The 16643-nt window shown below is 34.0% G+C and overlaps 1 protein-coding gene across 1 annotated transcript in view; it reads left to right on the top strand.

Moving 5' to 3' along the window:
* LOC118182478 (adenylate cyclase type 10-like) overlaps positions 1 to 14663 on the top strand; it is a 41751-nt gene extending 27088 nt beyond the window's left edge. Inside the window, exons 8-11 of the mRNA XM_085817802.1 lie at positions 1556 to 1671; positions 1781 to 1928; positions 10061 to 10164; positions 14495 to 14663. Coding sequence (XP_085673928.1) covers positions 1556 to 1671; positions 1781 to 1928; positions 10061 to 10164; positions 14495 to 14663 — 537 coding nt within the window. The remainder of the gene's footprint in view (positions 1 to 1555; positions 1672 to 1780; positions 1929 to 10060; positions 10165 to 14494) is intronic.
* The last annotated feature ends 1980 nt before the right edge of the window (positions 14664 to 16643 follow it).

Genomic DNA, 16643 nt, shown 5'->3' with positions numbered 1-16643 from the left:
ACGGGCAATTTTAATGCTTCTTTAAACTACATATGCGTTCCAGAAGATATCACACTAAGGCCATTTATTGCTCACAGAATGCAGGACCCCAATTTCGTCACTTAAGCACACATTTTGCTGCATATCTCATTGTAAATATCATTAATTTACACTTTATTTGTTCATTTTTCTGCAACTTGATATCGCTACATTCGCACATGTATGTTTTGGTTACGAACATACATGTGCAAATGTAGCGATTTCTCATCACCTCTTTGATAAGTGGTGGTGATGTAACGATTATCTTAGCTTGGTTTTGCGCTTCGCGGCCAACGGGCCCTCTTTTCAACCTTGATCCGTTTCCCGGCTGGGATTGAGTTGATAGTTTAAACTGTGATGTTCCCTATGTATTAAAAGAACAAAACTTATAAAAGCCGCGAGGTTACATAAGCATAAGCAATTCGCATTCATCCAAGCATGCAGATTTCTTTGCTCCAGACAAAGAGGGACCTGTACTTGTTTGCCCTCAAAATCGAAAGAGTCTTACTAAAATCTTCACCAAACACAAGGTTGTAGCTTTTCGTAATTTTACGTTTTATTTTGGCGTGTTTCTCTACTTCCCTTCTATACTCTTCATATACTGTGTTTTGTTTGAAAGTAACGTTCCGGCCAAAAAAAAAAAAAAGGAATCAAAACTTTTCTGCATTCGTTTGAATGCATTTGCGCTTTCCTAGCACTCATTTATAGAAATTAATTATTTAACCAAGCGCAGCATGTTGCACACACAAATTCTCAACACTTCAGTGACTACCATTCCGTTAGTATAAAATGTTTCAAAGACTCTCAAAGGGTAGAAAATAGGATCCTACCTCGCAAGTGTGGTTGAAAGGAAATAAATAACTAAATTTCGTCCGGAAAATAAATATTTCTTATACTGCAAAAAAGGTTTCTGAACATGATACAGAAAGCTGAGCTGCGCAAGGTCTCTGGTGGAGCGTCTATTGCATTGAAACTTGAAATAATTTGAAAAACAGTTGTAAAAGTGGGAATGAAAAGCAATAACAAGCTGCGATCTTTTTTTTTTTCATCATACTCATATTTTTTACCCAATAAAGCTATTATTTGGCATTTCATACGGCCGCCCTGTATTTCGAGAATTGTATACTTAATATTTATTTTTATGTTTATTCAACACAGTCAGATCACTGAATATGCAAAATTTTGATTTATCAGCACACTGAAATATTAAACTTGAAAAAAGACTACGTTTTGTTTTATAATATAGCCCTTATTTGCATACTAAAAATATCAACGAATGTTAACATTTTCATGATTATATCATCCTGCATCTTCTAAATTGTATATATCTCCAATTATTCTAACAAAAAACTTCATTTTTTTTTTTTTTTTTTTTTTTTTTTTCTTTTTTTTTTCAAAATTCATACATTACTTAATAATCAGTTAGCAGGCACAAAACTCAATAAAATTCACAAATAAGTGAATAAATGTTAAAAACTGAAAAAGGTTTATTATAATTCACGCAATTCTTAATGAATGGTATGTTTAATTTTTACAGGTCAAGTTATACGTAGGGAAGAACAGCGAAGCCCTACGTAACCTTAAGCATGCCATGCTTCTCATAAGCGTTATATTCCCAGAAGATATCCGAAAGAAACACTACAAGAAAATGAGGTCATTTTCCCAATAACATTTGTTTCTATCTATCATTTAGCTACTGAGATTAGTTCCTGTTAAATTACTTTCTTTTTTTTTTTTTTTTTTTTTTTTTTTTTTTTTGTAGATTCGAAGGTAAAGTTGCCATAGAAGAGCATAAGTGTTTAGCGGTCGGCTGTTACATACTCCTGACACTTGGAGATTACGATATAGCTTACAGAGTAGCCAAACTCCAATTAAAAATCCTCCTGAAATGTGGACACACCTTCACTGAAGTACATTTGAAATTTATTTTGATTTCTGTGTAATTATTGTGAAGTCAAATTATTTTCCTTTCCTATCAATTTATTTTAATTACCTATGAATGGAAAACCAAAATCAGTTTGTTTTGATTCCATTTCAATTGTAAATTTCAAACCAGATTCATAATACCTAGTATAGAAAAATTAAGAGTAGTAGTAAATAAGGTAAATAATATCAAAACGATCGTTTGAAAATGTTCTTTTCCAGCTATGCAAAGTAATTATGTTGCATGATTTAGTTTAAGATTAAACAAAATATATGTAAGTCTCTAATAAATCAGACTGGATCAAATGTAAAGTAATAAACAGAGGAGCGTTATTCCACACAACGTTCATTGACGAACACCAAACACGAACTGATACATATACATAATTATGACATCACAGTTTCCTTTTACAAACAAACACTACCGCCATCTATTGGCAATCTAAGGATACATAATCCTAAACTTAACAAAGATCTCATGCCGATCCTTTTAAAAGAATAAAAAACTCGTGTATAGACAGTAGCAGGAACAGCATGCAATTCGACTTACTGAATTTTTTGACTTAATGGAGTTCGAATATTCGAAGTTCTATTGTAATTTAAAGTGCTACTCATACCTCTCATGCCGTTTTCTTTAAATATTCCGTAGATGTATCATCGTTTTTCAGCAAGCAATAAAATCCTCGATTTTAGAAGAAAAGTAAGAACCACAAAAACTGCTTGCTGTTGATCGATGTCAAATAAGATTCGTTATTTACGTTTGCAATTATATAAATGCGTTGCTCTTCAAAATACAAAAATGAATCGGTTAAAATTTTACTTTACCTATATTCTTTCAAAACATTTTGCAACCAGTATTATCTTATATAATGAAGCTCATAACAAAATGCATATCTAATACCGCATAATGCGCGTCTATTGTAAATTTCTCTTTTTCTGTACATTTTACTATAATGTTAATATACAGACTGAAATCCTCGCTATCTATTTCTTTATATATATATATATATACACATTAATTTACCATTTACCATTACATACATATACACATTAATTTACCATTTACCGCTTTTTTGTACTTTTGCTTAAGTCTTATATCACACTTTTATTCTATTGTTTCAAGTTTGCCTTACTTTGATCAACATATTACTTACAATTAAATCTGAATTTTATTTGTAAATATTCTAGTAATAATATTATTTATTTAGTGTTTACACTTTTCCTTACACTTTATTTTACTTATGTTAACATTTTTTCACCGAAACAACAGTATCAAAGCAACTTTTTAGAGGAAGCACTAAGAATATTCTTTTTACCTTGTTTTCTAATTTTTGCAACTTAATGAGCAAAGGTTCTTGACCACAAAGGTCTTTTTTAGTTTGTTCTCCGTTCTTTAATTATATATATATATATATGTGTGTGTGTGTGTGTGTGTGTGTGTGTGATATTTTAATGCGTAGTCGTCATGGCTGAGGGTGAAGGCATACAGAAGAAACTAATAACAAAACTGAATTTTAAGAATCACCATCTTTATTTTTACACGTATCAAATTACTTCTTTATGGCAGACAAATTACTTTTCAATCATAGTTGAATACAATAACTTTTATGTACACGGAGAGCAAAGGGGATACAATCAAGTGTAGCAGTACAGCGGTTTTGCATGGCAGGAGAAATTAAGAACATGTAGTGACGTAATTGCTCGCGACGCAGCACTTATACAACGCAGGTGCATATGTTCAGCTAAGCTGCTATTGGTTAATTTTAGGTTTTAGTTTCCTTTTGCAAGCAGTGTTATGTAACGTGGAAAGATCTCGAATTTGGAAATACAGATGAACTTAGAGGGAGACCATAATATTTAGAACAGTCAATTTTGAGGTCGCCAATAATTTCTTAGCGTAGCCATCATATTTTATTATATCTTACATGTATACAGGGTTATCCAAATTAAACTTCCCCAACCCAGAGGCCTGTGCGGAGTGTTGTATGAGTCATAATGTGATGAAATTTTAAAAACAGACACTTCAGATCATGCGAAGTTGCCGATAGGTGGCGCTGTAACACTAGTAATGTGCATATTTCAGCAACGTGATTTGCAGAAATAAAGCTTCTGCGCAACGTATCCAAAAGACGAGCCCTACAAAAGTGGAAGACAGGCCTTGCACAGGCAGTTGTTTCCAGCTCGCTGATGCACAATGGCGACTTTGAAAGACAAAGCTCTGTTAGTGAAACCTTTCTACCAGAATAACGAGAACTCCTATGATAAGAGCATTCCGTCGGCTGAAGATCTTACGCCGAGGACCAATGACACCACGCGCTCTACGAGACATGATGAAGAAGTTCGAAAGAACGGGACAGCTGGGAATTTTACCAGGTAGAGGACGACAGGTTGTGGAATCTGCACGCGTAGAAGACGTTGCTTTGGCGGTCGTGGACCCCATTAGCCAATCACCACATGGTGTTGTCAGTGTGCCAACTGTTTCTCGTGCTGTTGATATGCCCTATACGACCGTCTGGCGTGTGATGCGTAGAATCCTCGGTTATTTTCCTTACAAAATCCATAGTCGTCATCAGCTGTCCGACGGGGATCCTGTAGTTCGGGAAACATTTGCGTTGCAGTTCCTTGCCAGAATGGAAGTCGATGCTGCTTGGCGGTGGAACATCCTTTGGACGGATGAGGCCCATTTTCACCTGAATGGTCAAGTGAATACGCACAACTGTCGTATTCGGGCAAGTGAAAACCCGCGCGCAATCCATCAAGTGCCCTTGAACCCTCCAAAGGTTACTGTATGGTGCGGTTTCACTACAACATTCGTCATTGGGCCTTATTTTTTTGAAGAGGTGACTCCAACAGAGTTCAAAACCTGCTCTGTCACAGGAAAACGGTATCAGGACATGTTGACAACGTTTGTGATCCCTGAATTGCAACAACGTGGCCGTCTCCAGGACACGATATTTATGCAGGATGGTGCCCCTCCCCATATTCTTCGTGGCGTTTAACAGGTGTTACGGGCAACTTTTACCGATGCACGTGTTATCAGCCGCTGTTTCCCTAGAGCTTGGCCTCCCCGCTCGCCTGATCTCACGCCATGCGACTTTTGGTTTTGGGGATTCTTAAAGGATCGGGTCTACCGAGAACATCCAGCAACCTTGGCACATCTGAAAGACGCAATTATTCGACATGTTCGTGGAATTAATATGGACTTACTGCGTTCCGTTGTGGAACACACTGCTTTGCGAATAGGAAGAGTTGTGGAGAACCACAGCACACATATAGAACATCTGTAGAATGTCTTGTTGATCTGCAGCGCCATCTATCGACAACTTCTTGTACTATTTGTTTTTGTTTAATAAATCTTGAGCGCATGATCTGAAGTGTCTGTTTTTAAAATTTCATCACATTATGACCCATACAACACTCTGCACAGGCCTCTGGGGAAGTTTAACTTGGATAACCCTGTATAAGTGTGATTCTGAACTCTCTGCCAAGTATGTAAAGCGGACGGGGAGAAAAAATGAATTTGTAAAGGAATGTTTATTTAGAAGTGAGGCGTGCTTTTGAGATCGGTGGTGAAAGCAGTTTGTCATTCTTGTCCATCATTAAATCATTTCCAGTGCAAATGTCGAGCAGTACGCATCACTACTCGAAAACGAAACTTGCCGAGATGCATGTATGTGACTACAGACGAAAACAGAGCAGCTGCCAAAAAGATATACGGAGAACACATCCTCAGTAGACAAATGGTGAATCTTCGAACTTGAGAGCACAGATTATACAAAGTGTAGCAGACTAATGGTCGCAATTTTAAGGAATGATAAAACATGGCAAAAATAATAATTCTTACAGTATAATCTGTGGTGGAATGTGAAATGTGAATGCGGAAACACAGTAAATACGAAGAACATGGCGAACGAAAAATCACGTTTTAATAATGGATATTCAAAAGAATTGTTCAAATAAACGACCACCAGAGTGCATCACAATTATGAAAAACAGACAGTTTCTTGCGCCTGTTTGCGACAGTATCATTCAGTATCTCATATAAGAAATCTGTCTTCGTTTTGATGCTTGTATCACATTTTCGGTAGTCATCTCGATACTGATGTAAATATTAAATATCATTTCCTCTAAACATATGTGAAAGTAACAACTTGTCGTTTTCCATGTTCTTCTCGCTTACTGTATTCTAGGTTCACATTCCACTCCACTTACGGAAATTATAATTGTCAAGTTCTGTCGTCTTTACAATTGCAATCAAACATATGTTTACATCCTGTATAACTTTTTCTTTAAGTTTGTTCAAATGGCAGTACAGTAGAATATTAACCGACAGCAACAGACAAAGTCGCTTCCAGATAATAATTTTTTCTGGATTATTCAATATATGTATATTTCTAGAGCTTACTTATATAGTTTTGTAATACCACCTATTAAAATTCATGCATACGATAACCGTTGGTCGTGCTTTTGGGTTTCTCAGCCCGAATTAAATAAATAAAATTTACAGATTATTTAAAATTAAAACACATACGCATGATTTTATATTTCGGAAGAACAAAATTTTAAAAACATTTTAGAATTATCATACATAATATTACACGAAAGCTACAAATTTTTTAGTGTGGTGGCGTATAACTTCGAATGTCTGCTTGCTTACAGTTGTAAAATTTCGCTCTGCACAAAATGAAGCTTCATAATGTCATGTACTTACATAAATAAACATTTCTCAGCAAATCTTATGAAAGAATTCTTCATCATCTTCTTTCTACGTAATTTTCTCGCTCTGATATTAGTCTTCATCTTTCCCTCCTCCTCATTGGCTTTCTCTTATCCCGTACATGTCCGATTCTCTTGTCATCACATTAAAAGACTGATTAGAGCAGAATTGTCTACATCCACGCAAGCCTGCATCTCTTCTTCACTAATACGAGCCTTTTCCGAAAATGTAATTAAATCCAAGATGTCGACCATAGTTACTGGATGTGTTTTAAAATCAAGAGAATTTTTGTCACTCGATTTGTCATCCACAAAGATCACAGGTGACAATTTACGCCAACAGAGACATAAAATAATATTCCTCACATCTTTCCAAGCAAGCGTCAAAATAAATATCACGTCTTCGAAAATCAAGGGGCCCACCAGCGGCCGAGCGGTAAAGTCGCTGAACACTGGTAGTTCGGTTTCAGGTTCGAATCCCGCGAACGGGCTGGCTGCATGGAGGTTTTCGTGGTTTTCCCCATGTGTAACGTGTATACGAGCCAGTTTCCCTTAGAAAGTCCTCCACGAAGGCATCCCTTCCCTTAGGCAGATAGCCCTCGAGGCTTTGCCATAATCACACACACCACATCGAAAATCAAGGACACTACCTTTACATCGATGTTTAAAAAGGTGTTGATAATTCATGTTTATATTCTGGATAATTTCTTCGTTCATTGAAAAAGACCTACTTAAAGGCTTATTTAATACAAATATCTCCCACATTTAAGTCTTCAGATTAATTACTCATTATATTTTTTACCTTATTACACCACATTTCGGATTTAAATGTAGACCTTCAAAAGAGTCGTTATTTTTATATCACTAGTTAACTGGATGCCAGTTCATAGGAATTTGTTTTATAGCATGTGCTTTTAATGCTTCGACGTCTTTTTGTTTATACCGCTTCGTGTAAAAACAAACTGCACAAACAATTGCCAGAGCTTTTAAAATTGAAATTCTTTTTAAATTTTTATGACATATAACAATAAAGATTTAGTTTTATGAGCTGATATTCTTTATTAAGAAGGAAAGAGCACAAATATTTGACATATTTTTTAAATTTCTAATACACTTTTATAATTGTTTTAGTTCGTTGCATGAAGCAAAGGAAGTATTGCAATCGCGAACACTTTCGGGTTTCATATTTCAATGGAAACACCTATTTTGATTATTTCTTTTTCATCGCATATATATATATATATATATATATATATATATATATATGGTATATATATATATGTGCGATGAATTATTGGAATAAATTTGAGTCAGTATTTTAAGTATGAGTTATTTAGATTTTCTACTAAACTGTATAAAAATATTAGTATTTTAAAAATCTAAATAGTAAAATTAAAAAGCAAAATTTAAAATATTAAAAAGGTAGCCGTTGTTACCGACCTTAAATTAATTGACTTGTCAAGGGACACAAACCAATTCACTATCAGTTAATATACATATATATTATATCCCCCCTTATTCAGCTTAAAATTCTTTACCCGCCCCTTTATTTTTGCAATCGCTCGTAGTCATAAACTTTAAGTTCGTTTTGACAATGTGAAATTAAAAAAAAAAAAAAAAAAAAATATTTTGGACAAGTAACGAAATTTTTCATTAAGGTATCCCAGTTCCTATCCTAATAGTTGGGAAAATTTTATATTTGTAATGAAAAAAAAAAAAAAGAAAATTATAAGAAATTTTATTCCCGTGCGACAAAACTTAGCCGCAATACCGAAATATTTACTTTCAAACTTTTCAATATATCATGTCATTTTCTACTCACCTTTAGAGATCGAATAATTAAGTTACAATATTCAAGGAAATAAGTTTAAATGAAGAGCAGCAAAAAATATCTATAATTTTAAGGCGGTACAAAGAAGACATATATTGTCAGCATCAAATTTCATTTTAATTTTCAGTGATGAATTCTAGTTTGAGGTATTACACTATACTGTGAAATCTTCTGATTAGATTAGAGATTAGGCAAGAGGATTAATCTCTTTATTAACCCGTAACCAAGAGATTTCTATTTTTGTTTTGTTTAATTGAAAATCTGCAGAATCGGAGATATATCAAGAGCATATGCATTGAGAGTTTCTCTTCAGAGCGTTCTTTCAAGTGGAACTGAAAACCATCACATATACTCATTTGCTCGAAAAAGAAAGCGAACAATAACGACCGAACCTTGAAAACTAACACTAACCAAGAACTAAAACCTTAACCATAATAATAATGATGATAATAATAATGATAATAAAATAACAATCCAATAATCATTATCTATTAATTTCTTTGTGGCATTCTTAAGTGGCTGAAAGAGGATAATAATCTAGAACAGGGTTTAAACTTTTTTCAGTCGCGATCCCTTTTTATCACTGAGATTTTTTCGCGACTCCCAGGACCCCATAATATTTACAAACATTTTGTGGGGCCTCATAAGTATTTTGCAAATCAGACACACTCGTGAGTGAAACCGTAAATTTTTCACTTGTACTGTAATATATTATTGCAGATTTTGGTAATTAACTTTAATTTCTAATTTTAAGACATAGAACAATAATAAAATAACAGTCCAATAATCATTATCTATTAATTTCTTTGTGGCATTTTTAAGTGGCTGAAAGAGGATAATAATCTAGAACAGGGTTTAAACTTTTTTCAGTCGCGATCCCTTTTTATCACTGAGATTTTTTCGCGACCCCCAGAACCCCATGATATTTACAAACATTTTGTGAGACCCCATAAGTATTTCGCAAATCCGACACACTCGTGAGTGAAACCGTAAATTTTTCACTTGTACTGTAATATATTATTGCAGATTTAGGTAATTAACTTTAATTTCTAATTTTAAGACATAGAACAATTTGAAAATTTTAAATAAGTAACAAACGAAATGACAGCGTCACGTGGAAATCAAGGAAAATGAACATTTATACTATAAAAAGAATGCGTTGAAACGTTTTCGTATCTTTTCTTTGTCTGTATTGTCTTATCTTTATCTATTTTCAGATACACTGTGATAAAATATTTGGTGATTGTAACATTAATACAATATGTTAAAGAAATATCAAAACTGCTAAAATTTTTGGCGACCCCCTGCTGCAGGTAACAAGACCCTCTTGGGGATCGCGACCCACAGTTTAAGAAACCCTGATCTAGAAGACGGCAGAAGTGGAGGAATAAAAAGAAAGATTGCAAATATTATTCATAGTTTACATTAACAAAAGTCGTTCTTATATTGTCATTTATTTTCTATTGCCATGCAAATTTTATATCCCTTATTGATATCCCTATATACATAAAATCTTAACATTTACGAGATACATAAATATTTCTCCTTAAATTTTATCTCATATTTATTTAGTTGGTCAAATCCAACACTCTACTTCTTCGTGCTGTTTCGAAAACTAAGCCAGGAAAGAAGAGAGAGACTGAAATTAGAAAATGGATTAACGAAACACGTCAACTGTAAGTTCGCTGTCAAAAATCAAATAATCTAATTACTATATATTTCTGCTTTACAGAAGCACGAAAATTTTCATTAAATGTATACCATCTTCCATTAACTAAAGAGTGATTGGAAAGTTCATTTTAATTCTAAAAATAGAGTGATCTTCACAAACATTGATCACGTAGCCTATAAAGGAATTTTGTGTCCAGTATGTCGAATGAAAATTGGTTTACGTTGCATCACTTTTATATTCACAAAGTAACATGGAAACGAGTATTTTGGAACACATCTTATTTAGGGTTCTAAAACTTTAAAAAAAGTCCGAAATAACTTACGATGAAGGGGTTTATTTCCATGCGACCTTGTTTGTCTAGTAGCGCAATTTCTTTTAGGGGAGTTTAAAACCAATGCTGTTGGATAAAATTCCTTAAACCTACTAATGACGATGTTTAATGATAGGGGGGATAATACCAGTAAATGTCGATGTCCGTTACTGCTCTTCTCGCGTGTTCTCTCGACATAAAGCCTTTCGATCGAGCTAAACGTGCACTTAAACAGAGTTCAAGTATTGACACATCCATGTCCTTCACGACAAGCGTTATCGCTGTATGCCATTTTTAGTGATTATATCTAGCGATTTATATTATACAAGCGATATAGGTAGAGTGGGTAGCGCTGTGGTAATTTATTTACATGGAGTGAAGATAAACAATATGAGAATAAAACTTAAACCAATGAATTCGGTTTATCAGGCAGAACTATGCGCAATTGACAGATGCTTTGAACTGGATTAGGAAAAAATTAACATTTCGATGTTTTATAAATATTTATACTGATGGTTATACTCTGGTTGGACGAGTGCGCTTCAGACACTCGTCCAACCAGATCACAAAAATCGACTGATTAATGAAATAAAAGACTTATTTAAAAAGGCTGAAATAAAAAATATTGTTAAATTACACTGGGTAAAAGCACACAGTGGAATTGTTGGAAATGAAAGAGCGGACACTCTTGCTAGAACGGCGGCACTTGGGGATGGGATCGATAATTTTGATATCCAAGATTCAAGAAAAAAGATCATTGCTGAAATGGAAAACTGGATTTATACAGAATGGAATTTTTGCTGGGAGTCGTCTAATAAGAAAAAAGAGTTAATGAAAAATATAAAGTTAAATAAGAAGATGAATATTATAAATAATGTTGATATAAATCAGGTACTGACTAATCATTGGCGTTTCCCTGCTTATTTTAATCGGTTCCATCTACAGAATAATGATAAATGCTTAATTTGTGATAAGTTTGGGGACGCCAGGCACTTCATCGATGAATGTACGCTTACGCGGAGTGCAAAAGAGAAATACAAAAAGAGTTTTAAGGAAGATTTTAAAAGGAACTATTCAAATTTAAAAGATTTTGCAGAGACAATAATGAAGATCATAAATACAACAAAGGTAAAATTGGAATTCGGCACTGAGATTCAGATTTTGGACTTTATATGTTTTTTTCTTATATGTGTTTTTTTCTGGTCAGTCCCATTTTTTGAACATACGGCCGGCTTGTGGCGGGTAGGAGGATCGGGGCTATGGGCTTATATTAATAACATGAACACTGCACTATATTTAGGACACCTTACAAAACTCATTTTTACACTTAATGCACTGTGTGTATTGGCTACATATTACATTGAACATTACGCTTGATTAAATAATATAAGCAGTGGGGGGAAGTAAGATGCAGTTAACCAATTAAATGCAAGTCTTTTTTTCCCTCAGATCTTGAAATCAGCATGGGTTCCTTATTAAGAAGATTTATTTAAGCAGGGCCTAGAATTAGGTCTTCTGACCGATATTTTTTATTAATTTTAATACAGAGCACGACGTTTCAAAAGACTTAACTACGATTCTGTCTCACGACAGCTACCTTAAACATTGTATCGGGTTTTATTGAAAGGATTCATGAGATGGTGATCTCTATCTCAAGTGCTAGTAATTTATGTATTTCTCACCTCTCGTCATAGAAGAAATCGGCTGAATTGAAAACACGATCGTGAAATGCACTGAAGACAAGGAAAATTTACCTTCTTCACCCATAGATCTAAATATCGGCTGAGCATCAGGCATTATTGGGTATGAGATATTCAGTCAACCGCTATCATCAATGAATGAATATCATAGATGATCACTTAAAGAGCTTATAATGCTTATATTATAGATGATCACTTAAAGAGCTTATAATTCAACGTGGACTGCAGGTAAAATATCGATTACAAAGCATCATTATACATTATTCGATATGGGCAAGTTCTGAAGAGAATTTTCGTAAACTGTTCAGCGCCTCATAAACGACGGAAATATTCAATTATGGACAAACGCAATACCACTCTTAATATAAGCACCAAATATACCTCTGTAATTATGTGAAATTTTCCACCATTATGGCTTGCCCCAGCACGTCTTGTCCGCAGGTTGCGCCGTGGTTCAAAAGCACATCTGCACAAGGTTATATGTGTACGTAGGATTACTCTCTTTTCGGTGAATTAAGATAAAATCACCCACTAAGCATGAAAGAGAAACATAAGCTTTATCTTATGCAGAGAATGCTACATAGCAGCTTCCCATTTGTGCCCATATACCTCTTCAAGTGTCATTTAGATATCTTTCAGAGTACGTACTTTAATAAATTATTGAAAATGGCAGAACTCTTTTAATAATTTTGAACTTTTCTGTCACTTTAAAGCTCAAAAAATAATTCCTATCTTATCCAAAGTTTATCAAAATGTTTCATTCAATTTTTTGCTTAGCTTCTTAGCTTCTGATTACTCCATTTATTTATGGAAACCAGTATACTTTCTTTTCATTGTAACCACCCTTTAAGACTGTTGTGGATATAATAGTCCACTCAGTATTTTTATGTTAATAGTACTATTTCACGATTTTAACGTGATATGTAAAACATGCATAACTCACCTCCAAGTCTGTAAAACTAATAGACGGATTCTATAATCTATGCATGTATAAATAAGAACGCAGTTATTTCAATTGTATAATAAATTAAAGGGAGCACATAAGCTTAATAGCTATTGGCTATTTTATTGCACCAAATCTTTTTTTGTTCTGTACGTTTTCCTATGCAAATTTAAAATAAACAATTATGTTCTGTCAAATGTCACCTCAGAGTAATTTATCTTTTTAAAGCAGAGTGCTGTTTCTCTTCAAAAAAGTGAGCTATTTAGTTTGATAAGCAAATAGTTGTATCGCTTGAAACTTATTTTGTGTGAGCAAAGGTAAATGGTAAAGACAGGTATGCTGTGATTCCCTTCGATGGAACCAATTATCCTACTTGAGAAGGCGTGTTGAAGCACTGTTCGCAGGCAAAAAACTGGACCTGTTTTTAGGAGAAAAGTCATCAAAGCAAATGTGGGAAAAGCTTCGTAATGTTTACGTGTCGAAAGGAGCAGTGAATCAGATACTTACTAGGAAATGCCTGATAAGTATTAAGGAAATTAGTGAAGTCCTTGATGAAGCAACATCTTGATGAAATGATGAAATTAGTGCAGAATTAGTGACTATCTGGTGCAGAAATAAATGATATAAATAAAAGTTTATATTTTGATGTCTCTTCTATCAAAATATGAAAGCTGCTTTAGAAAATCAACATTACACAACTAATAATCCTTTACAGTGATTCCAAAGGATACTAAGCGTTCAGCGAAGGATAATGTTGCGTTTTCTACAGATCAGAAGGAATCTGTTTGCTTTCACTATAAAAAGAAAGGGCATATAGCAAAAGAGTATAAGAAGAAGATTCTGTGTTTTCAGTGTGGAAAAAGTGGACTTATGAAACATTTTTATGAATCGAAGTTGACCGCTAAACGGGAAGAATCACAAACTTCACCAGCGATTTCCACCAAAAGAGAGTGATACTAATTTGTCGCATCGTAGACTTAATCACTGTTCCAGTCTTATACTCAAGAAACTGGAACTTAGAAGTTCAGAATCATTCTGAAGTGTGTAGTTACGCCAAACAAACTGCTACGCCGATGGGAAAAGAGCAAAGGCGCAGAGAAACAAATACACTGGTTACAATATATACAAATGTAATGCGCTGCAATTACGCCAACTACATAAGCAGATAAATTTAGTAACTGTTGACTGTTTTATTGCACCATAGGTTTTCTTACTGTTTTGCATCTTTTCCTATGCATATTTAAAATGAACCGTTATTTTCGGTCCAACCGAAACTCAGAGTTATTTATCTCTTCACAAATACATTTCGAGATTCTATAATACTTAGGAAAATTAGGTCTTGCATAACAAAATCTGTTAAAAATACCATTTTTTATTTCAGATGCTTCAATCGGTTGACAGAATATCCGCTTTTAGACATACCTGAGCTACGAGCCATTGCATCAGCTTTCAAAATTATTGTTCGCATATTATTTGAAAATAAAGAGCTCTCAGTTGCAGAAGACCTTGGTAAAATTTTTAATGTTCATTTTAAGATTCAGGAAAATTAAGATCTTTCTGATCGTCCTTCTGGAGTGACAGAAGTTATAACTGTATTTTATAACTTGAATTAAACAAAAACAAAAAAATACTTAACTTTGGTAAAAAAAAAAATTAGCTCTCGGTTAAGAAAATGGTTTTGAATCAAGATAACATTTTGGCAATTCATCTACTTGTTTCGCCAAGCAGAAACACATTGAATTCACGAAAATGTTAACAAAAAACAAAATGCAAACAATGTCCTTTGCAAGAATTTGATTTTTACTGTTGCATTTTTTGCTAGAATATTTTCGATTTTCTATGTTAAAAAATATGCAGTTTGTTTTTATAGAAACAAAATACATTCCTACAGTTTTAAATTCCAGAAAAATAAAAAATTCATCAGCCCTTATCTATCCGCTTCCAAAATATCTTCAAAGTAATTTTCAGATATTTAAATAAATAACAATAAAGATTAAAAATCTCTCTACGTAAAGTGGTTGATATTTATTTTGGCGAATGTTTCTCAAATTTTTCATAACTTTCTTTAAGTTTTAAAATCTTTCAAACTAATTCATTTCTCAAATTATTTTTTTGTTCTGGGGGTGACAAAAATATACCCGTAAATGATAACGTTTAAGAAGTCCTTAAAAGGAAAAAAATATTATATATTGTTATAGACGACCATATACAACCTACTATTTAAGCTCTCTTAAAACATTTAGAATAAAACTTCTATATAACATAATGTCAAACTGATAAGCAAAGTTAAAATTATTTCCCACATGATAGTCGCCAATCTCAGGTTACCAAATGCACCTCTTGATAAGATCGTTCTTACTACAGAAAATAACAAGTTCGACGCAACCTGGTGTACGTTACATTAAATTAGGTATAAATGCAAGGGCCACCAATCATTTACTCTGAGGATACGTAAGTAAATGTCCATTAAGCCATCTATCCAGCTTAACATCGCATTCCTGGGGCCCACGGTCTACTGTTGTTTGCTGCAACACACATCGCAAGCTCTGCCACCACTAGTTGGTGTCACCATTTGTCCCGTGTTGTGTTCGAACTTCGGCAAATAAGGCATTTACTCCGCTGACTAGGTTATACATTAAACACTGTATTCCCACAATGGTTATAACAGGAACTCATTACACTATTGCTTAATTAATATGCTAGCTTTCTTGGACTGCATTTAACTACGTATGAAATGATTGTATCTTCATCACACCTGGCCATTCGTTGCTTAAGCCCTTGCATTACTTGTTTAGCACATAAGTTTAGCCCCTTGTACTACTTGTAAATACTCTATGTTCCGCTTCATGTTGTTACCGGTGCTTATTGCTTTTCTGTGAAGTTTTGTACGCGCAAATATCGTACTCGCGTTTAATTGCTTTGTTTCGCTATCCCTGAAACACCTTTTTTTGGCGGCTAATTTGCGCTGCATAGCTCTTGATTTCTAGCAGCCAGAAAATCAATAACCTTATTAAATTTATCCCTTAAGTGTTTATTTTTGAGTGCATATCTAAGGAATGGGAATAAGTCCCCTTCTGAATTTGACTTCTTTAGATGAAGTGACTTAACTGGCAGGAAAAAAGATAATATTATGGGTGACTTCTTTCTCCACATGCATAGGAATGTGCTGAAGAGAGATTCCTTGCATAGAACAACTTGATGCAATAAAATTTATAGAAGATTTAGGAATTTTTGCGATTTTCTATTACGACATTCTGCTGCATATTTCACAATTTGCCCTTTAGTAGCCAATGGAATATATGATAGAAAGCCAACTGTGAATTTGGGAGTAAATATCATTGTTGTGAGTATCTACGCCCAGATTTTAAAATTCATTTGGGATAACTTTAAGAATTGATATAGGCATTTTTCATTAATTTGAAATAGATTTAAGATATTTATCATATGTTTTTGTAGGCAGGAGGAGTTTTCAGTTACTAAAGCTCGTCAAATTTCAAGAGGAATTGGTCAACATCCTGAATCTTCTTGCT

Source organism: Stegodyphus dumicola, chromosome 5 (assembly GCF_044657685.1).
Source record: "Stegodyphus dumicola isolate Sdum_Otavi_A_Nest chromosome 5, ASM4465768v1".
NCBI lineage: Eukaryota > Metazoa > Arthropoda > Arachnida > Araneae > Eresidae > Stegodyphus > Stegodyphus dumicola.
Note: the sequence above shows the minus strand (reverse complement) of the source record. Positions and strands in the feature narration are given on the sequence as shown.